Below are 23,532 nucleotides of genomic sequence, written 5' to 3' on the forward strand. Positions count from 1 at the left end.
ATCATATGGTTAGACCATAGATACCATTGCACATTATGTACCCGAACTCACCTAAGTAAAATGCTCTTCATATTTAGTAATATGTGGCATTCAGAAAGCTTTTTACGGGTACAGTACTGATTTTATTTAGTTCCAAGACGAAACTTTTCTTGAAGACGACAGATTGACACCAAGCTCATACCTGGGTAGTAAAATAAATAGAACTGGTTGATCAAGATCCCTAGCTAATTTTATGCATAAATCTACCAAAAGATCAAACAGAATTATAAGCTGGTAAAGAGAAGTTCAAAAAACAAAAAAAAAGCTATCCCTCAAATGAAATCATATGGTTAGACCATAGATACCATTGCACATTATGTACCCGAACTCACCTAAGTAAAATGCTCTTCATATTTAGTAGTTAAACCATAGATACCATTGCACATTATGTACCCAAACCCACCTAAGTAAAATGCTCTTCACATTTAGTAATATGTGGCATTCAGAAAGCTTTTTTATGGGTACAAAAGCCATTTTATTTATGGGTAAAAAAAAATAATAAAATAAAGTTTAAATCATTCATATCTCTGCGTGAGCAATTGAGCATACATATGAGTACACTTTTTTTTTTTTAGGTAGGAGATTTCATAGACTAAGCTAGATGGGTTAGCTAGGGAACTCGATATGTAAAACAGATAGGTAGATAGAAAAGGGTACGCCCGTTTACTGTGTTAATAAATAAATAAATTCCCCCGTTTACTGTGTTATTAAATAAATAAATTCCCTTACGGTTACGCACTTAGTAGTCATAAGGTATTTCGTCTTTTCAAATTTCGTTTCGTCAAGGAAGGTCGTTTCATATAAAAACAAGGGACAAGCAGGATACTAATACAAGGGGGGGGGATAGGGGGTAGAAATAAATAAATTCCCTTACGGTTACTCACTTAGTAGTCATAAGGTATTTCGTCTTTTCAAATTTCGTTTCGTCAAGGAAGGTAGTCTTATATAAAAACAAGGGACAAGCAGGATACTAATACAGGGGGGGTAGGGGGGGACATAGTTTAACACGACACAGATATAACAACACGAAATCCGATCCCAATTTCCCAATAGAGTCCAGGGGCCCCGTTCCACAAACAACTCCGCACTTTTTATCCAATGGAGCAGTTGAAAATGGGTAAAAATCATTAATGAGTGGTAGATTCCTACGTGAGAAGTAGTGAAAAATCTAAATCTGAGGTCAAAACTCCGAAAAAGCAACTTTAAAAGGTCGAAAATTCAATTTTAAATTGCCGTTCGAATGAAAAATTTCAAAGGGTTGTGACGTCAGATTTCACGTCAAAAAGCGCAGAAACGCTTGCGCACAAACAAACGAAGCGGGAGTCATAGATTATTACGTCATCGCCTACGGGAGCGTATGCTGTGACGTCAAACTTCACGATTTACCGGTATTTTTTAAATCGATTTACCTCGGGCTCTAGAAGTCGTAGAAGAAAATCCCCTTGGTCCTCATTTTTCCTGCTCTATGACTTTGCAATATCATCCAGGTAAGTGCAACTGATCCATTTAAAGAAAGTTTAAAATCAGACTCGGCCATTAGTTACAAATAATGCCTGCCACTGACTCTCAGACCGTTTGAACGTGTGTGGTCGCAATGTGAAATAGCTTCAGACCTAGGTCTCTCAGACAATCTGACAGACCCAGGTCTTGGAACTCCCTTCGTTCAATTAATTCTGAATCTCTGGGAAATTTGAAATCGGTTTCAAGGTACAAAGTCTCAATAATACTATTCAATTTTCTGCTGCCTCCTTCTTTTTTTCGTTCACACTGTCTAAACTTCCTTTCCACACAGGTGACGAGCAAAATTACAAAATGATAGCTGAAGCTATAGCACGTACATAAGTTCCCTACTCGTACACAAACAGCCCATCCTGAGGTTTAGGTGTAAGGGGAAACAGTCCTAAAGGTCGGGTTAAGCTTATACGAATCTGATCTTGGTTCCTAGCGGACCACTGAAGATAAGCTACGTTGGACGTGGTTAGTATCCGGACGAGTGACCGTCTGGACAACCGTGTGCTAGCTTTCCCGGCCTACCTCAGGCTGAGTGAGATTACTGTTAAAGACTAACTATCACATGAAAAAAAAAAAAAAAAAAAAAAAAAAAAAAAAAAAAAAAAACAAACAAAAACAGAAAAAAAAAAAAAAAAAAAAAAAAAAAAAAAAAAACATCACCAGACCATAGAAATTAGAAACATATGTACCTATTATTCACCTTCATTATATCATTTAGCACTCGTATATCCTTATGTCATGGACTATTGCTAATGTGTTTCGTTCTCCGTCTGTTCTCACGACGATCTCCGCCTGTTCTCGCCGTTTCGTCGCTAGGAATGCCTCAGGTCCTGTGCGGGGGCCGTCGCAGTGGCGGTGCTATGGAATCCATTCATAAAGTTCCTATTATTTAGTACTCGTATATCCTTATGTCATGGACCATTGCTAATGTGTTTCGTTCTCCTCCGCCTGTTCTTACGGCGTTCTCCGCCTGTTCTCACGACGTTCTCCGCCTGTTCTCGCCGTTTCGTCGCTAGGAATGCCTCAGGTCCTGTGCGGGGGCCGTCGCAGTGGCGGTGCTATGGAATCCATTCGGGGGATACGTCACACCGGCCGCACTGAACAGAAGCGTAGGGTGAAGCGTGCTCGGGTCCGCTTCGTCTAGGAATGTAATGAACCGATCTACGGCACTGGAGCCGATGTCTTTACCGTCCCCTGTGCCAGCTAGGGCGCGATGTAACTCGGCCTCCTCGCGTGATGTGGGCTCGTATACAACGCTCTTGTCTTCTGTGAAAGATAGAAATAGTGCTTCAGTATAAATGGTTGTTTGTAGTTTGCAAACGCAAAGAAATTGGTTATCAGGCTATTTTGCTAAAGTAAATTTCAGACATAACTAAGAAGAAGGGCACAATCGTCAAGTAATGGTAATGGTAATAATATTACTTTTATTGAACAATATTAACAAAATGAGATTAATAACAATTGGAAAAGCAAAACGACAAATGTGAAATATACAAAGTAATAAATTGAATTTTGCTAATCAATTGCTTGTTTTTTTACATAGGAAGTATTATAAACCCAATGTGGCTAGGCACGGGTGTTTATTTAATAGTGTTTATAAATATTTTTCAAACAGGACTAAATAGACCCCTTACTCCAGCAGCAGACTACTACTATAAACGTTGTGAAATTCGCAAAAAAAAAGTTGAGGAAAAATTTCCAAACCCCGACTGGGATTAAAGCCACGCTCTCCTGATTAACAGGTAAGATTCTTGACCGCTATACCACTAGTTGAAAAAGTTAAAACTTCTAGGTCTTACCTGAGAAGAACTCGAAAGTGTCTGGGGGCAACTGATTGAAGACGGTGGTTAGGTCCTCGTGTTCCAATAGACGGGACGCCTGGTTCGATAACTCGACAGGATCCTGGGCAGCTATCGTCAGCACATCCTCAGACACTTCCTCCACTGGGAATTGAAAATAAACTTGATATAAAGGAGTTTATTTTTCATACTCATATAAATAAACTCAAATTTTCTCATATAAATAAACTTGATATAAAGGATGGTAGTGCAATAGTCCTACACTAAAATGGACGCGGCACATAAGTAAGGGATCAGGAAGAGACCCTCCTTAACATAATGATATAAAGGATAATTGAAGGAAAAAGAATAAAACTGACAAAGTTGTGAAAAAGAAAAATGAGGGAGATAAAAAAAGGAAAAAGAATGATGAGTAAATAGGGAAAAGAAGCAAAGAAAGAAGGAAACTGACCTGGACTGCTATCTGCAAAACAAAGACAAGATTTATTTTGGGCTTCAGTGTAGATAGAAGACTTGGCCACGCCAGCATAGTTAGCTTGGTTGATAGCGTATCTGCCTCGTAAGCGCTAAGTAGGTCGCGGGTTCGATTTTCGCCCGGGTTGGATTTTATCCCACAGAGATAATGTTCGTTCTGGAAACGGCTGACTTTTTCCACCCCTGCCCTCTTTCTCTCTTCGCTTTCGGGACCATAAGACCTTAGCAGGTACACCCTGTTAACACTGCACGAATCTTTATTCGTCCAAAGTTACATTTTTTTTGGCAATCTGAACACACTACCTAATTCATTTGTACGAGTAGGTATACACCTTCGCTTAGCTTCACAAAAAAAAAAAAAAAAAAAAAAAAAAACGCGAATGTCCTTGTAGTTAAAGCGCTTAGTATCAGAAAAAAAGCCTTAAAAAATAGAACAATAAAAGAAAAAAATATCTAGGACTAAGCTATAAAAAAGATGAAAATAATGCATGTTAGACCGGACAAATTTTCTCATAGTATGTTTCAATTGTTCCACCTACTCCCCAGGACTCTGCGGATAACATGCCAGTCATGCTATAACAAAAACACATCTTCTTCCTGACCATGACATGACCAAGGAGTAAATCTATGATTTACTTTTGGAGATTATTTATTTTTATCACGGTTATTTTCCGAGACGAAACTTTTCTTAAAGACGACAGATTGACACCAAGCTCATACCTGGGTAGTAAAATAAATAGAACTGGTTGATCAAGATCCCTAGCTAATTTTATGCATAACTGAGATGATTCTTAATGCCGCGGGGCAGAGGCGGAGGTGCGGCTTTTTTCTTGCGGCTCCGAGGTTTGGCCGCAGGGGTGGCAGGTTTCTTGCGAGGCTTACGACTAGAGGAGGAGGAGGGAGGAGGTGTGAAGGTGGGGGTACCGGTGGAGATGCTAGAGATGGGGAGACTACTGGTAGTGGACGGGGGGCGCTTGAGTTCCTGCGGTGGATTTTGCTGCAAAGAAGAAAGTTTGGTAATTAATGTTTTATCCTAAACACATAAGGTTCGTTCTTAGAACGGCTGGCTTTCTCCTGTCCTGCCTTTCTTCTTTCAAACAGATATCAGAGGTAGCTAAATAACCACAGTCGTCGAGGTAAATCATGTTTTAAATGTAGGACGTGCCCAAGGAAGATAAATAGACATTCTTTGCTAGCCTAGTTAGATTTGAGGGTAGCACACCTGCCTCCTAAGCGCTAGGTCGCGGATTCGATTCCCGCTCGGGGCGCGAACTTTGTCCTAAATAGATTCAAATCAATTCAACTCAATTTTTGTGTTATTTAATAAATTAAACATTGAACACAATTTACAAAAATTGATATAAATATTTTAAAAAATAAAAAAGGTTCGTTCTCGGAACGGCTAACTTTCTCCTATCCGGCCCTTCTTCTCTCTTTACTTTGGAAATGATAAGACCTTAGCACAGGGCCGTATCCAGGATTTTGTCGATGCTCCAAATTTTCGGAGTCTCGCCGAGGGGTATAGTGGTATACCCGTATGCCGAGAGTTTCCGAACGAAAACCCGAATATCTACGACTCGCTCGCAAGGAGAAAAAATTAAGCTCGAGGGGGGGCCCCTCCACCCATTCCTAAATACAGTCCTGCCTTAGTAGCTAAAGTTGCTTCTATCAAATCAAACCTTTCTATCAAATAATAGATGTCTCATTAAAAAAAAAAGTGAATAACTCATCCCTTAAGGAAATTCAGCAAAAAAAAAAAAAAAAAAAAAAAAAAAAAAAACCCTTTCTTCCTACTTGAGCATAGATTGAGAAACCTTTTGGTAGGCTAGGGCAGTCTAGCTGGAACTCAGCAACATAGGCTACACTGGTGAGGATAGTGGCATCTAGAGTAGAGTAGGTGACAGGGGTTGGACTGCTGCATTTGCTAGCATTGGAAACACCCAGCAAACACACTGATAAGAAAACTAAAGAACACAAATTGCGAGACATTTTAAACTGAGATACTATTGAACTAATTACCTGAACTTCAAGGTTGAAATATTGCTAGGAACTTCCACAAGAATACAGCTTGATTCTTGGCTCTTGATCAGAAATTCAGAAATAAAATCGGAATCGGAGAGAAGCAGACAAGAACTTCGATCCAAATATCTCCAACACAACACACGCAGTTTGTTTACATTTTTTTTTCTTCTTATCAAGGAGCCTCGTCCACACATCAAATACAATTTTCATGGAGGACCACAAAATTTTGAGAAATCGAAATATGTAAAATAGAAAAGGGCTACCTATTCAAGGATTTTCAGGGTATATTTTCTGCACTTTATGGAAAAACAAATAAGAACATGTCCTGAGAAACATCCCAGCAAAAAGAAAAATCATTTTGAAATAATATTTTCCAGAAATATGCAGGTTCAACAAAAAGACGGCAACGGGCACCACTTGCAAGATTTGCCGACACGTAAACGCGGCTTGTAGATCCAAAGAGAAACTTTTGTTTACTAGGCCGCCATTTTGTTTTAAAAATTTCAATACAAAATCTCTTTGGTTTATTTGTTATCGTTTTCAGCTTTTGTTCAAAAAGTTCAAAAAAGTTCGACTTTTATGAAAATTTTCGCCCAATTTCTTGCTGAAAGTTCTATTCAAATGATAAATAGCAGACAAGAACATCGATCCAAATATCTCCAACACAACACACGCAGTTTGTTTACATTTTTTTCTTCTTATCAAGGAGCCTCGTCCACACATCAAATACAATTTTCATGGAGGACCACAATTAAAATTTTGAAAAATCGAAATGAAATAGAAAAGAGCTATTCAAGGATTTTCAGGGTATATTTTCTGCACTTTATGGAAAAACAAATAAGAATAAGAACATGTCCTGAGAAACATCCCAGCAAAAAGAAAAATCATTTTGAAATAATATTTTCCAGAAATATGCAGGTTCAACAAAAAGACGGCAACGGGCACCACTTGCAAAATTTGCCGACGCGTAAACGCGGCTTGTAGATCCAAAGAGAAACTTTTGTTTACTAGGCCGCCATTTTGTTTTAAAAATTTCAATACGAAATCTCTTTGGTTTATTTGTTATCGTTTTTAGCTTTTGTTCAAAAAGTTCAAAAAAGTTCGACTTTTATGAAAATTTTCGCCCAATTTCTTGCTGAAAGTTCTATTCAAATGATAAATGAATAAGCTAAGGCGATATTAGAAAGCTAATCCTATTCTCAATCAAAGATCCCAATCCAAAGTTATCCAATTTCGGTGTTTTCATAATGATAGCAACTGAAACCGTGAGTACCCCCTACTCTCTACTTGGTTCTCAAACTTCAGAAAGTAAAATTCAATTATTTTTGCTATTTCTCTATTTCGAAACTTTCTGCACAGTATTGATGGAAGTTGAACGTTTCCCAGAACTATTTGCGGATACATAAAATTCGATACATCTTACCTTATGTGAATTGAGAGAGAACTCATTTGGTTCATAGTCTCTGTCAACCAAAATGTGCCCTATAGAGATCTTGTGTAAATATAAGTAAATTTCAGTGGAATTTTCTATCAAATTCCAACAAAAATAAACTAGTGATGGGACTCGAGTGAGATTTTTCAACTCGATTATTTTCTACTCGATTATTTTCCAACTCGAGTTGTAACTCGAGTGGACTCATAGTCTCTGTCAACCAAAAAGTGCCCTATAGAGATCTTGTGTAAATATAAATTTCATTTTCTATCAAATTCCAACAAAAATAAACGATGTGATGACTTTTTCTTACTTTGAAATGCCACATAGTTCTCCAAACATTCTGTGGATCAATAAAATAGCAATCAGTACCGTACTCAATGTTAATTACTTTGATCTTGATGTCACTGTGTAGGTTTACTCAACATTAATTACCTATATTGGGAACAAATCTCATTTCTTAAACGATGTGATGATTTTTGAAATGCCACATAGTTCTCCAAACATTCTGTGGATCAATAAAATAGCAATCAGTACCTTACTCAATGTTAATTACTTTGATCTTGATGTCACTGTGTAGGTTTACTCAACATTAATTACCTATATTGGGAACAAATCTCATTTCTTCTGAAATTCCTTTTGCAGGTATTGGATGGTGCTAACTATCTACTGGTTCTGTGATATCTTAATACCCATTCCATGATATTCAATTGAAAATGGGATACTAGAACCTGAAATGATCAACAAGTCTCCAGATTTCACTTTGGTATGTATAACATACATTCAACACAGCCCCAGTTCTGTGGTTAATAGATGATACAGTTAGCTAAAACCTTTTGAAAGAAAGGAAAAAAAAATGTAACCCTATACCTATTTGTAATAATCTTTAAACATGTTTTTCTTTTTCAGGGATCAATTTGTCTGTAAAATGGGGATTGTTTGATACTATTAGAGGATGCAGAATGTTTCGTTCAAAGACATGTATAATTTAAGTCTTCATCAAAACAAGTAAGTGATAAAACAAATCAGTATTGCTTCAAAACACTTTGACCAATTCCTGACAAGATAAAATACAGAAATCAATCCTGTGAGAACAATTGAAAAAGCCTACCAAAGTAAAGTTGATTAAACTGACAGTAAAAAAATACATTTGTCTATTTTTTAAATCTGTAACAATTGTTGCTAATGGTTTGGGTGCAAAAGTCTTACATCTGGACACCACAATGGGAATATTGTTAGAAAAGTCCCCCATTTCAATTTAATGTACTAATGGTTTGTTTATTTCAGGTACAATGGTCACCTGCAAGTGTCTCATTCTAGTCGTGCATCGAAGACCCTACCAAAGTAAAGTTGATTAAATTGACAGTAAAAAATACATTTCTTTATTTTTTAAATCTGTAACAATTGTTGCTGATGGTTTGGGTGCAATAGTCCTACATCTGGACACCACAATGGGAATATTGTTAGAAAAGTGCCCCATTTCAATTTAATGTACTAATGGTTTGTTTATTTCAGGTACAATGGTCACCTGCAAGTGTCTCATTCTAGTCGTGCATCGAAGAAAGATCGAAAGGGCTGCAAGAAAGGAAAGATAGAAACCATTTTGAAAAACAAAATGGTGAATGCTTGCAACCGTCTTGCAGCACCTATAGGAGTTGGTGGTGTGTCAAATAGTTCCGCTACCAGCTCTGCCATCAAGAAAGTATTATCATACAATACCGTACCTAAGAACAATGTGATCAAACATGACTCGGATGACCCATATACTTTCACCGATCTAGAGCCAACCTATCACAATTCAGCCGGTGGCAATGCTCCTGGACCCCCACCACCCATTCCTCCTGTTGTCACCTACCAGCTCTGCCATCAAGAAAGTATTATCATACAATACCGTACCTAAGAACAATGTGATCAAACATGACTCGGACGACCCGTATACTTTCACCGATCTAGAGCCAACCTATCACAATTCAGCCGGTGGCAATGCTCCTGGACCCCCACCACCCATTCCTCCTGTTGTCAAAAAAGAATCACACTCTCAAATTCTGAAAAACATTTTACCAACATCTAAAAATGTTAATATGGGACATCAGCCAATCAAAAAGGAGAACCTGTCATCTCAACCTGCTGAGAAATGTCAGAATATCCCTCCACTGGCAGCTTCCACACCTTCTGTCCCTCCTATGCCTCCTCCTCCAATATTCAAGAAGCCTAACCAGGTGACCCCGCTGTCGGAACTCAAGCCACCCCCAAAGAGGAGAAAAAGTACAACCACCTCCTCGTCCACAGGCACAACACCAAAACCTAAAGCTCAAATTAAACAAGAAAAAAGTGATACTAGCTCTAGTAAAGTTAGCAAAAGTAAGTGTGCCTAACCCTCTCTTTATGTCCAAATAATTGTATTTTTTAGTGCTTCTACCAGTTTTCATGTTAAAATAAATTAAAAATTGATTTAACCTGGCAAGTGTAAGAAGCACCTGTATGTGCATATGAATAAGGTAATTTTTTTTCTTTTTGGTTGCCGAATACCTAGTTCACAACAACAAAATTAATTTGGTTCTTAAATAGTCAACTGAATTTCCCCATAGTTAAACAAATGATTTCCCTTCCCAGGTAAGGACAAAGAGAAAGCTGTGTTGGAAGCAAGCAATGTGTTGTCACTGAAGTTGACACTACCCGCCCAGCTTCGCACCAAGCAGCGGAGGAAGTGGAAGAAAGTTGGAGGTTCCGGAGTGAAACATGAGGCATTGCAGAGGATAGAACAAGCTGTACATGAGCATGATGATGTCCCTCTCTTTATGTCCAAATAATTGTATCTTTTAGTGCTTCTACCAGTTTTCATGTTAAAAGAAATTAAAAATTGATTTAACCTGGCAAGTGTGAGAAGCACCTGTATGTGCATATGAATAAGGTCATTTTTTTTCTTTTTGGTTGCTGAATACCTAGTTCACAACAATAAAATTAATTTGGTTGTTTAATAGTCAACTGGATTTCCCCATAGTTAAACAAATGATTTCCCTTCCCAGGTAAGGACAAAGAGAAAGCTGTGTCGGAAGCAAGCAATGTGTTGTCACTGAAGTTGACACTACCCGCCCAGCTTCGCACCAAGCAACGGAGGAAGTGGAAGAAAGTTGGAGGTTCCGGAGTGAAACATGAGGCATTGCAGAGGATAGAACAAGCTGTACATGAGCATGATGATGCCAAAATGTTAGGTGAACATTAGACACGAATAAATCATGCACAAATGAACAATTGAAAGAGAATACTGTTAAATTACCATGCAAAGTAAGATATCAAAGTTGGGAAACTGAGATTGTTCAGGGTGTAAGTATATGATATTTGACAAGGGAAAGAAAGTAAGACAGTGTTGTTTGACTCGGACTTTAGTGTTTTTTTACTTTTTTTTCTGGAATGCCAAATCAACTGAAAAAAAGGTAACTTAACTGGCAACATTTTTAACTTTTATCATTTTTTTTTCCATCTTTTTGTCTTGATAACTCTAACCAATTTTTCCATCTTTTTGTCAGGTGTAGATCTGTCGGATAGTGATGAAGAGCTGCCGAACAAGAAATCGGAGAGTGGTCTGTATCAGCAGCACTGGCTGTCCAATACCATAGACTACATGCAACGCGAGGAGAAGATATTGCAGCTCAAGAACGAACTACATCGGCGATTAGGTAATGTGTTACTTTTCTGATTAGCCTAGGCTTTGTTAGCTTAAAATACTACACCTCATTATCCAAGGAAAAATTGTGGGAAAGAGGATAATATCCTGGCTCCGGAACCTTCAAGTTCCAATACCATAGACTATATGCAACGCGAGGAGAAGATATTGCAGCTCAAGAACGAATTACATCGGCGACTAGGTAATGTTTTACTTTTCTGATTAGCCAAGGCTTTGTTAGCTTAAAATACTACACCTCATTATCCAAGGAAAAATTGTGGGAAAGAGGATAATATCCTGGCTCCGGAACCTTCAAGAATGGTTCAATGTGTCATTTGACTTGTTCAAAGCTGCAGCAGCCTCCAATATCAAAATAGCTATGATGATAGCCAACTTCCGCAATGGAGACGGTACGTAAAGAAGAAGAAGTAAGCGTGGGAGATTGTCTGTCTGCCTTGTAAGTGGTGGGTCGCGGGTTTGATTACCCGCGTTTAGAATTTTATCCTAAACAGATAAGGTTCGTTTTCGGAACAACTGCCTTTCTTCTATCCTGTCTTCCTTCTTTCTTTACTTTCGGGACGATAAGACCATAGTAGTTACAGTTCCCTCTGTCAAACCTATTAAAAAAATATGGAAGTAAAAATAATAAATAAAAAAAAAATCGACATTTTTAACAACAACTTTCCTGATTAGCCTAGGCTTAGTTATCTTTGAAGGTATTGTGTCTGCCTTGTAAGTACTGGGACGCGGGTTCAATTCCCGCCCCTGACTTGTTCAAAGTTGCAGCAGCCTCCAAAATCAAAATAGCTATGATGATAGCCAACTTCCGCAATGGAGACGGTACGTAAAGAAGAAGAAGAAGAAGTAAGCGTGGGAGGTTGTCTGTCTGCCTTGTAAGTGGTGGGTCGCGGGTTTGATTACCCGCGTTTAGGATTTTATCCTAAACAGATAAGGTTCGTTTTCGGAACAGCCGACTTTCTCCTGTCCTGTCTTCCTTCTCTCTTCGCTTTCGGAACGATAAGACCCTAGCAGTTACAGTTCCATCCATCAAACCTTTTTTTTTTATTTATTTAAGTAAACTAATTCAATTTAGTCCAATACGTTTTGTTTTCGGAACTTCTCTCTTTGCTTTTGAGACGATTTTCCTTTGCTTTTGAGACGATTTTCTCCCCTCCCCTCCCTTTAGTACGTAAAGAAGAAGAAGAAGTAAGCGTGGAAGGTTGTCTGTCTGCCTTGTAAGTGGTGGGTCGCGGGTTTGATTACCCGCTTTTAGGGTTTTATCCTAAACAGATAAGGTTCGTTTTCGGAACAACTGACTTTCTCCTATCCCTCGTCTTCCTTCTCTCTTTACTTTCGGAACAATAAGACCTTAGCAGTTACAGTTCCCTCTGTCAAACCTATTAAAAAAATATGGAAGTAAAAATAATAAATAAAAAAAATCGACATTTTTAACAACAACTTTCCTGATTAGCCTAGGCTTAGTTATCTTGGAAGGTAGTGTGTCTGCCTTGTAAGTACTGGGACGCGGGTTCGATTCCCGTCCAGGGCGGATTTTATCCTAAACAGGGTTCGTTTTCGGAACAGCTGGCTTTCTCCTATCCTGTCTTCTTTCTTCGCTTTCGGAACGATAAGACCTTAGCAGTTACAGTTCCATCCATCAAACCTCTTCTTTTACTTATTTAAGTAAACTAATTCAATTTAGTTAAATACGTTTTGTTTTCGGAACTTCTCTCTTTGCTTTTGAGACGATTTTCCTTTGCTTTTGAGACGATTTTCTCCCCTCCCCTCCCTTTTTTTTTAACTACTAAAAACCATGTATACCGACAAACTTTCCAATAAATCATGTTTCCTTCTTGTTCGCAGGTCAAGTGATACAAACGATCAACATCGAGAAGAAGAAGGATGAGATGAGGAAGCCTCTGCAGCAGAATCTACTGCTAGCAGCCCGCGAAGTACCGTCCCATACAGCGCTCGTACTTAATCCAACACTCTACAAAACTCACAATAAGGGGAAGAGGTAATTTTTGTTTGTTTGTTCTTTACTATTATTATTTCATTTTTTTGAGGGAGAGAGAGCGAGAGAGGGGGGGGGGCAACAAACTGTTTTTCTGTCTCACATTGTCGCAATTGCCTTTGAATTTCTGTCTCGCAATTCCGTCATATGGATTCGATGGTTTGAAAATGTATGTACCCATGTATATTGCAAATGTCGGGATCTTTGACCATTAGGCCATTTTTCTTCTCGCATCCCAATATTTCCCTACAAATGTCATTGCTGGCTTCCAAGGCAGGACAGAAGTTTAGGTGTGAAGAGTCTTTGATATTGATTTTGTGGATTAAAAATAAAATAATAATTATGTATATTGCAAATGTCGGGATCTTTGACCATTAGGCCATTTTTCTTCTCCGATCCCAATATTTCCCTACAAGTGTCATTGCTGGCTTCCAAGGCAGGACAGAAGTTTAGGTGTGAAGAGTCTTTGATATTGATTTTGTGGATTAAAAATAAAATAATAATAATAAAAACCTATGCTTTTTCTCCATTCCAGATGCAACAAAGTTCTACTCCGCAAGCGGCGTTGTCAGTTGACGTCGTGCGACAAGTACGCTCTACCGTGTGCTACACACTGCTCACTTCACATCCTGCATAATCCGAATCAGAGCCTGTTCTGTCCATGCGCTGCGGTGACACCTAACCAGCCCGTGTGTCCCCAGCCTGCCCTGGCTATCTACTCACATGCACCGCTGTGCTTCACCCACAAGGCCATGTTGGGGGTAAGAAGAGAATTTTTTTTTTTTTTGCTGAATTTCCTTTAGGAATGAGATCTTCACTTTTTTTTAAAAATGAGACATCTATTATTTGATAGAAAGGTTTGATTTGATAGGAGCAACTTTAGTTACTAAGGCAGGACTGTATTTAGGAATGGGTGGAGGGGCCCCCCTCGAGCTTAATTTTTCTCCTTTATGTAGGCGAGACTCCGAAAATTTGGAGCATCGACAAAATCCTGGATACGGCCCTGTGCTAAGGTCTTATCATTTCCAAAGTAAAGAGAGAAGGCCAGCCTAGTTAGCTTAGTTGGTAGTGCGTCTGCCTCGTAAGCGCTAGGCCGCGGGTTCGATTCCCGCCCGGGGCGGATTTTATCTCCAACCCCTGTCACCTACTCTACTCTAGATGCCACTATCCTCACCAGTGTAGCCTACGTTGCTGAGTTCCAGCTAGACTGCCCTAGCCTACCAAAAGGTTTCTCAATCTATGCTCAAGTAGGCGATCAAGTCATCCCAGCTGTCAAAATCAGTGACAACGGTAAATTCCAACTCAGCTGGGTCGAAGAAGTCAAGAAAGCTAAAGGCAAGGATTACCCAGTGAAGTTGTTTGATGATGAAGGCTATTCCAACTTGAGAAAGGAGATCAAGTCATTCCAGCTGTCAAAATCAGTGACAACGGTAAATTCCAACTTAGCTGGGTCGAAGAAGTCAAGAAAGCTAAAGGCAAGGATTACCCAGTGAAGTTGTTTGATGATGAAGGCTATTCCAACTTGAGAAAGGCCATCAGAAACAATGAAGATACCTCATCTGTAGAATCGGTCGCTCAATTCTCTCTCTACTACTCGAGAGCTTATCAAGGCCCATGGATCAATTCTGAGTTCCTTGCAGCTGTACTCTCCATTGCTGTCTGGTACTTTGCTTACTCCGCCAAATCAAAGTTGCTAGCATAAGGTTGATGTGGTCCTCATGTAAGTCAACTTCTCATTGTCAACTTTTGGGAATCGGGTTATGGAACATGGTGATGGTTTTTATTATGAATGCTTAATCTTTACCCATGGGTAGGTATGTTGTTTCTTTTAGCCTGAAACACATTATGTCTACAGTATCAAGATCTGTACTTTTTTGTCCTAGCTTGGCTGTCTGAAAGTCTGAGTCAAACAACACTGTCTTACTTTCTTTCCCTTGTCGAATATCACAATATCACAAATACACCCTGAACAATCTCAGTTTCCCAACTAACATTTCCCTTTGATATCTTACTTTGCATGGTAATTTAAGGGTATTCTCTTTCAATTGTTCATTTGTGCATGATTTATTCGTGTCTAATGTTCACCTAACATCTTGGTCATAGAATAGAACCAGCCAGCATAATTAGCTTGGTGCACTACCTTGTAAGTGCTTGGTAATGGGTAATGGGTTTGATTTCCATAAGGTGTGTTCTTGGAACGCCTGGCTCCCTTCTGTCCTGTCTTCCTTCTCTCTTTGCTTTGGGGATGATAAGACCTTAGCAGTTACAATTGTCTGTCAAAAAAAAAAAAAAAAAAAAAAAACTGGTAGGGTTTGAATCTATTTCGGATAAAGTTCGCGCCCCGGGCGGGAATCGAATCCGCGACCTAGCGCTTAGGAGGCAGGCGTGCTACCCTCAAATTTAACTAGGCTAGCAAAGAATGTCTATTTATCTTCCTTGGGCACGTCCTACAGTTAAAACATGATTTACCTCGACGACTGTGGTTATTTAGCTACCTCTGATACTCTGATATCTGTTTGAAAGAAGGTAGGACAGGAGAAAGCCAGCCGTTCTGAGAACGAACCTTATCTGTTTAGGATAAAATATTCATGACCAAACTTTCTTCTTTTCAGCAAAATCCACCGCAGGAACTCAAGCGCCCCCCGTCCACTACCAGTAGTCTCCCCATCCCTAGCATCTCCACTGGTACCCCCACCTTCACACCTCCTCCCTCCTCTTCCTCTAGTCGTAAGCCTCGCAAGAAACCTGCCACCCCTGCGGCCAAACCTCGGAGCCGCAAGAAAAAAGTCGCACCTCCGCCCCTGCCCCGCGGCATTAAGAACCATCTCAACACGACGACTGTGGTTAATCATACGCTCGCGCCTAGCCAACCCGCCCAGCCGAGAAGTGCTATCCCCTCGAGGAGTACGCTGAAGAATATCGCCCCGGCCGGGGTTCGAACCATCGCCCCTCCCCAACCCCCTCTGTACAGTTTACAGACGGTGTCCTCTCATCATTCAGTTCCTGGCGCTTCTCCTATGGTGAGCGCGACTGGTGTTAGCGCGCCTGCGCATCATGTGAGCGCGACACCGCACCCGAGCGCGACTGTGATGGTGAGTGGCGTGACTCCGACTTCGGCCCCCGGGGATCAGCCTGTACATCACTTTGGCGGTAAGTATTATTGTTATTTGAATTTTGACAAGTCTCGAACCTTCAAATCCTTGACTGTTAGTCGCACCAATCTGTATAATATAATTGTGACTTACCAGTATGGTAGTTCATTCAAGACTGTCTGTTTCCAGTCCGTTGTCTGGCCAGCTACTTGCAATATTAAACTCATAACCCAACGCCACACAGGCCATAATCCCACACAATCTGTCAAAAGTGTCATGAGACTTCGGCCCCCGGGGATCAGCCTGTACATCACTTTGGCGGTAAGTATTATTGTTATTTGAATTTTGCCAAGTCTCGAACCTTTAAATCCTTGACTGTCAGTCGCACCAATCTGTATAATATAATTTATTGTGACTTACCAGTATGGTAGTTCATTCAAGACTGACTGTTTTCAGTCCCTTGTCTGGCCAGCTACTTGCAATATTCCCATCTATTCCCAATATTCTTCCCCATCCGTGGCACAAGCTCTGCTTATACGGGTGGGTATACCATTTATATGAAAAATGTATGTTCTGAGTTTTTTGTCGATGAAATATAAATGGAAACTTCTTAAAAAAAAAAAAAAATATATATTAAACTCATAACCCAACGCCGTTCCATTTATTTTATTATTATTATTTACTTTTTTTTTCAGCGATGTCAGCCCTCTTCGATTCGACTGGTGGACAACGTTCAGCTAAAAGCAGGCCAATTCTTCCGGCCAGATCCTGGCTACCTGGAGCTCCTTACAGATGGACTGAAGAAGTTGTATGTCACCAAGATACTGGGCTTCAGAGATGACGAAATGTGCGCTGCTACTGTGCTGTTTGAAGGTAAACCATACCCCGTGTCTAACCTTTGGTGCGCGGTCACGACCGTAGACCATTGACCCTCGCCGCACCGAGATCATAGCAGAAAAAATACTCAGCTCAATTTCTTGATTTTATGCGGAGCTATGGTCAAGACTCCGTTGAGGATGCTTCTATTCATAAGTATGGTTTATTTTCTCTTGTGTCGGTACTAGGCGAGGATTGGTGGTTGGTTCTCCGTTGTGGACACACCTACTTAGACGAGCGGAAAGTCTGTCAAGTACCTACCCAACCCAATCTAAAAAAGTACCTCTATGCCAATCTTGTTAGCTTAGGGGGTGGCCTGCCTTGTAGTTCTGTCCACATATAGTCGATAAGAGACACGATACTTCCCATTTAGGTGCTGGCTCAACACAAGAACACCAGAAAGTAACCCGTAGAAATATTTGCAATCGAAAAACGAGTACAAATTTTTGTCAATGGTCGGACTCGAACCCGGAACCTTCTGCATGACAACATGGCTCTTCTTGTTTTAGGTGATCCTGAGGATGTGAAGAATAATGAGGACAAGATCTACTCCATTGCGAAGAGATATGGTGGTATTCCTGCTGGGGAATCTAATGGACGTCGCGGTTATATGTTGACATATATTATTGCCTATATTCGGGTAAGTGTTTCCACATAATAAAAAGTCTATGAGATTTTAGGCTGACATTTGGTTTCGGTTACAAATTTTACCAGTGGATGCCCTTTGCACTCAACCTTTGCTATTAGCAAGGGCATTGACTCTAGGCTGTTGTTAATTTCAATTGATATTTCAGGATTTTGCGTGTGACTATTACTTCATTGGAGACTCGTTCGAAACTTCTGTACCCTGGGACAAAACAGTCCTCTTGTGTATCAATGTTAAGAAACGGCTAACTCGGGAGTGTACAGGTAGGTGGCTACCGGTGTTGGTAAAGTTGTTGTATATGTAAAGTCCCTTTCTCACTTGTCGTGAGTTTCATTCGATTTTTTTGCCAGCCTAGTTAGCTTAGTTGGTAGGATAAAATCCGCCCGGGCGGATTTTATCCTACCAACTAAGCTGATGGGATAATGTTCGTTCTCGGAACGGCTGGGTTTCTTCTATCCTGTGTTCCTTCTCTCTTCGATTTCGGGAGGGTAAGACCATAGCAGTTACAGTTCCCTCTGTCAAACCTCTTAAAAAAAAAAAATTCTTTGCCCTTTTTGGCACAAAATAGTCAACTTCCTGCACTGAAATCCAGAAAAGAATTGGAACAAAAGTAGACAAGTGTTTTTTAGAAAAAAAAAAAAAATAAATATAAAAAATATATTCCATTTGTTATAGGCAAACCTGTTTGTGTTATCACAAGGTTATATTCTATTTACATCTAAATTCGAAACAGTCTGGTTTACATCTCAGGTTTTCATCATTTGAAGCTGTAACCAAAGGGTTGTATCGTACCAAAAATATAACATTACCAGAAACCCATTTTTAGATTTTAGCCTTAGCTGAATGAAGATTTTTAGATTTTATCCTTACCTGCTATTCTGATGTTAGTTAAAATCTGTTCAAGTCCATTCTCTTTGGTCTCCTCGAACTAAATAGTTGTTACCTATCTCCACTTGAGTAATTACCTCCTAGATTTTAACTTTCCATCAAAAACGGTCTCTAGGTATGTCACTATTAAACCTGTTGATTGGTGAACAGATACAATAAGGGCTTATGAATTTCTTCTGTAATATGGACTTTTGATATTTTTTCTGCAATGCTTACTAATAAAAGGGGAAATTACGGAATTGGGAAGGTTTGCTTTATCATCCTACAGCTTTTGAAACAACCATTTTCTTTCATGATAAACCAGAAAATTTACTTGAACCATCTTAATGATGGCTCATGAAAACCCCCTTTTCCTTTGAAATGCTCCATATCCTGTCAAAGATTTGATAAAGAAATTGAAGTATGTTTCATTGTTTTACACTTGCCCTAAACTTGAAACTTTAGTTTTTAGTTGAATGAAAGGAGGTGAAAATCAGTATTTTACTGGATGAATAAGAGATGTAATGAAACGTTAGGTCACAACAAAAATGGGTAATTTTCTTCCCCCTTTGTTTCTACCTATATCTTTTAAAAGATATTATTAACCTGATAAAATAAAAAAATGGTGTGTTTGGAAAGAATTGAATTTATATCTTCCTTTTTATTTTATCTCCTTTTTTTAAATCTATTATTATTATTTCCGTTTTCTTTGCCCTTTTTGGCACAAAAAAGTTAACTTCCTGCACTGAAATCCCGAAAAGAATAGGAACAAAAGTAGACAAGAGCCAGCCTAGTTACTTTTGTTGGTAGCGCGTCTGCCTTGTAAGCACTAGGCCGCGGATTCGATTCCCGCCCGGGGCGGATTTTATCCTGATGGGATAATGTTCGTTCTCGGAACGGCCGGCTTTCTCCTATCCTGTCTTCCTTCTATCTGCCTTGTAAGCGTTAGGCCGCGGGTTCGATTCCCACCCGGGACGAATTTTATCCTGAACGGATAAGGTTCGTGACTAGAACGGCTGGCTTTCTCCTTTCCTGTCTTCCTTCTCTCTTTGATAAGACCTTAGCAATTAGAGTTCCCTCTATCAAACCTCTTTTTAAAAAAAAAAGCCTTTCCCTACGCGCGATGAACATTAGGTACTAATGATACTTACTGTTCTCCATGCATATCCTGGTGTCGGTATCTTCACCCTGACAAAGGTCGGGTCCTGGGTTCGATGTCCGACACTTCCTTGTTCTCGTCTGTTGGTTATCATCATCACATTCCGACCAATCACTCCATGGCTCCCAACCCAATGATGCTGAGGAATAAATCGATGATTAATCTAACTGGAGTGCGCGGGTTCGAGTCCCAGCCAAGGTGTGAAATTTTACACCGATTCAGTTTGGTGAATAACAGAATTCTATAGGAAACCTAGTCGACCCGCCGTCGATCGATGTCGAGTTGTCGACTGAATTGTAAGCGCTAGGTCGCGGGTTCGATTCCCGCCCAATTAGGATTTTATCCTGAACGGATAATGTTCGTTCTCGGAACGGCTGGCTTTCTTCTATCCTGTCTTCCTTCTCTGTTCGCTGTAAGGACGATAAGACCTTAGCAGTTTCAGTTCCTTCTGTCAAACCTCTTCAAAAAAAAAAAAAATAAAAAAATAACAGTTCGTGAAAAGGTTCTCTGTTTCAGTACTTATAATTAATTCATGATTTGATTGATCGATTGATTGTTTCTGATACTTACATTGACAAGGTGGCATTTCACAAGGTTCCTGACTGACGAAAGGCCCTTCACATCCTGTGCCCTCCACCTGCCGATTATTAACCGCTAAACAATGTCTCGTCCTTTGTCTGAAGCCTTTGCCACAGGTAACTGAACATTGCGACCACTCAGTCCAGCAACTCCATTCCCCTGAGAACAAGGAAAATGGATTGCCAGCCTAGTTAGCTTGGTTGGTAGCGCGTCGGCCTTGTAAGTGCTAGGCCGCGGGTTCGATTTCCGCCCCATCAAAAACTCGGTCTTATCAAATTTCGAAGTGCAACAAGGACGAAAAGAAAACCTGAGATCAAATTCTAAAACAGTGGAAAACATGTTGCATCCTATGGCATTTATATTATTTCATATTAGTAGAGGTACAAATATTAGCAGTTTATATCTATTTACACTAAAATAGGGTACATAATTTACACTCCTTAACTACCTATGTGCGTAGGTACCTACTTTAATAATAATAATAGACTCTTGAGTGGAAGGTAACCACTAGGCGAGGTTAACGCCTTAGGTGTTCTCTACCACCTAACCCTTAGAGCTCCATTATTATGTGGTCAAATTCTCAAATAAATAGTGCGTAGGTACCTACTTTGATAATAGTAGACTCTTGAGTGGAAGGTAACCACTAGGCGAGGTTAACGCCTTAGGCGTTCTCTACCACCTAACCCTTAGAGGTCCATTATTATGTGGTCAAATTCTCAAATAAATGAGGATAAAATTCCATACCTCAGCTGGGATCGAACCTACGCCCTCCTGGTTTACCAGGCGAGCGTCTTGACCACTACACCACCGAGGTACGAGTACACGGGAAAAATCCAAATTATAAACCGAACATGGAAATTTGAAACTTTCATAGGTAAAAAATCAAAGTTGGACCAATGATTTTTTTATTATTATTAATAATAGGTACGTACTTACAATAGATTGATAGGCAATCATGCACACAATAGACTTCAAACTTAATACCTAGCTAGCAGTAAAAAATACCTTCTTGCAATTGGTAGATATTCATAGGCAGTAGGCACAAAACCTTCAGTTCTCTTCTGACTTTGTTAACCTACTCATAACTTCTACTCAAAACAAACAGAAAATTGACTAGTGGTTGAACTTTACAATTGTTAAAACTTTTGTACAATGATTTTACAATAATCTCTCGTTATACAATGCATCCTGTACAAAACTTATTTACACACACTACAAAATTAATAACAAATACAAAATAATAATTATATTTTAAACAGCAGTCTCATGTTAATTGAAATGTACATTTGCAAAACGAAGTGCTATTTTGACCTCAAATAATACTTGTGGATACTTGGGTAAAAGATTGGTCTGCCTTGTAATCATTAGGCCGCGGGTTCGATTCCCGCCCGGGGCGGATATTATTCTAAACGAATAATGTTCGTTCTCGAAATGGCTGGCTTTCTTCCTTCTCTCTTCGATTTCAGGACGATAAGACCTAAGCAGTTACAGTTCTCTATGTCAAACCTCTTTTTTTTACTTGGCAGGACAGAGTGATAGATTCTTCCATATAAATCACAATAGCACTTGTCAGATAAACAGGAATTTTTTAAATAAAAAAATCATTTATAACAAAATACAAATATTAATCACCTAGCCTAAAAATACTGAACACAGAAATATCTAAAAACATTTCCAAACTAACTTGGCGCCAACGGCACCACCCACTTAAAACAAAGTGGATCAATTCTGAGTTCCTTGCAGCTGTACTCTCCATTGCTGTCTGGTACTTTGCTTACTCTGCCAAATCAAAGTTGCTAGCATAAGGTTGATGTGATCCTCATGTAAGTCAACTTCTCATTGTCAACTTTTGGGAATCGGGTTATGGAACATGGTGATGGTTTTTATTATGAATGCTTAATCTTTATCCATGGGTATGGGTAGGTATGTTGTTTCTTTTAGCCTGAAACACATTATGTCTACAGTATCAAGACCTGTACTTTTTTGTCCTAGCTTGGCTGTCTGGTATGTTGTTTCTTTTAGCCTGAAACACATTATGTCTACAGTATCAAGACCTGTACTTTTTTGTCCTAGCTTGGCTGTCTGAAAGTCCGAGTCAAACAACACTGTCTTACTTTCTTTCCCTTGTCAAATATCATATACTTACACCCTGAACAATCTCAGTTTCCCAACTAACATTTCCCGATTTCACTTTTGTGACATGACACAATATGTGACGCAATAGATATGCGTCATGTCAGAATTCTCGGTCTGTAAAGAACACTTGACAGATGTGTCCAGCTTCAAAAACAAGAACCTGGGAACGCAGGAGACCACAAAACATTTCTCTTGGATATCTTACTTTGCATGGTAATTTAAGGGTATTCTCTTTCAATTGTTCATTTGTGCATGATTTATTTGTGTCTAATGTTCACCTAACATCTTAGTCATAGAATAGAACCAGCCAGCATAATTAGCTTGGTGCACTACCTTTTAAGTGCTTGGTGATGGGTTTGATTCCCATAAGGTGTGTTCTTGGAACAGCTGGCTCCCTTCTGTCCTGTCTCTTCATAGGTAAAAAATCAAAGTTGGACCAATGATTTTTTTTTATTACTATTATTAATAATAGGTACCTAATTACAATAGATTGATAGGCAATCATGCACACAATAGACTTCAAACTTAATACCTAGCAGTAACAAATACGTACTTACTTGCAATTGGTAGGTATTCATAGGTCGTAGGCACAAAACCTTCAGTTCTCTTCTGACTTTGTTGACCTACTCATAAATTCTACTCAAAACAAACATAAAATTGACTAGTGGTTGAACTTTACAATTGTTAAAACTTTTGTACAATGATTTTACAATAATCTCTCGTTATACAATGCATCCTGTACAAAACTTATTTACACACACTACAAAATTAATAACAAATACAAAATAATAATGATATTTTAAACAGCAGTCTCATGTTAATTGAAATGTACATTTGCAAAAGGAAGTGCTATTTTGACCTCAAATAATACTTGTCTTGTGGATACTTGGGTAAAAGATTGGTCTGCCATGTAATCATTAGGCCGCGGGTTCGATTCCCGCCCGGGGCGGATATTATTCTGAACGAATAATGTTCGTTCTCGAAATGGCTGGCTTTCTTCCTTCTCTGTTCGATTTCGGGACGATAAGACCTAAGCAGTTACAGTTCTCTATGTCAAACCTCTTTTTTTACTTGGCAGCACAGAGTGATAGATTCTTCCATATAAATCAAAATAGCACTTGTCAGATAAACAGGATTTTTTTAAATAAAAAAATCATTTATAACAAAATACAAATATTAAACACCTAGCCTAAAAATACTGAACACAGAAATATCTAAAAA

The 23,532-nt window shown here is 39.2% G+C and overlaps 2 protein-coding genes and 1 long non-coding RNA gene across 3 annotated transcripts; 2 read left to right on the forward strand and 1 right to left on the reverse strand.

Moving 5' to 3' along the window:
• Positions 1-2,482: 2,482 nt before the first annotated feature.
• LOC113467355 lies at positions 2,483-4,396 on the reverse strand. Its single transcript, XM_026823476.1, has 4 exons — positions 4,360-4,396; positions 3,802-3,813; positions 3,351-3,512; positions 2,483-2,817 (listed from the first exon to the last, which is right to left on the reverse strand). The coding sequence occupies exons 1-4, from the start codon at positions 4,394-4,396 to the stop codon at positions 2,564-2,566; spliced, it is 465 nt and encodes a 154-aa protein (XP_026679277.1). The 3' UTR covers positions 2,483-2,563.
• A 3,837-nt stretch (positions 4,397-8,233) lies between these two features.
• LOC103509032 lies at positions 8,234-18,343 on the forward strand. The gene is made up of 15 exons (XM_026823477.1): positions 8,234-8,286; positions 8,566-8,622; positions 8,794-8,980; positions 9,060-9,639; positions 9,892-10,064; positions 10,310-10,490; positions 10,806-10,918; positions 11,108-11,144; positions 12,806-12,959; positions 13,492-13,717; positions 15,569-16,369; positions 16,744-16,921; positions 17,434-17,564; positions 17,719-17,833; positions 18,321-18,343. Exons 1-15 carry the CDS (start codon positions 8,234-8,236, stop codon positions 18,341-18,343), a joined length of 3,009 nt encoding a protein of 1,002 aa, XP_026679278.1.
• A 2,643-nt stretch (positions 18,344-20,986) lies between these two features.
• Positions 20,987-23,507, forward strand: LOC113467356. Its single transcript, XR_003391460.1, has 2 exons — positions 20,987-21,049; positions 22,729-23,507. It is a non-coding gene; the product is annotated as an uncharacterized LOC113467356 (long non-coding RNA).
• The last annotated feature ends 25 nt before the right edge of the window (positions 23,508-23,532 follow it).

The sequence above is a fragment of the Diaphorina citri genome, unplaced genomic scaffold (assembly GCF_000475195.1).
Source record: "Diaphorina citri unplaced genomic scaffold, Diaci psyllid genome assembly version 1.1 scaffold459, whole genome shotgun sequence".
NCBI classification, from domain to species: domain Eukaryota; kingdom Metazoa; phylum Arthropoda; class Insecta; order Hemiptera; family Psyllidae; genus Diaphorina; species Diaphorina citri.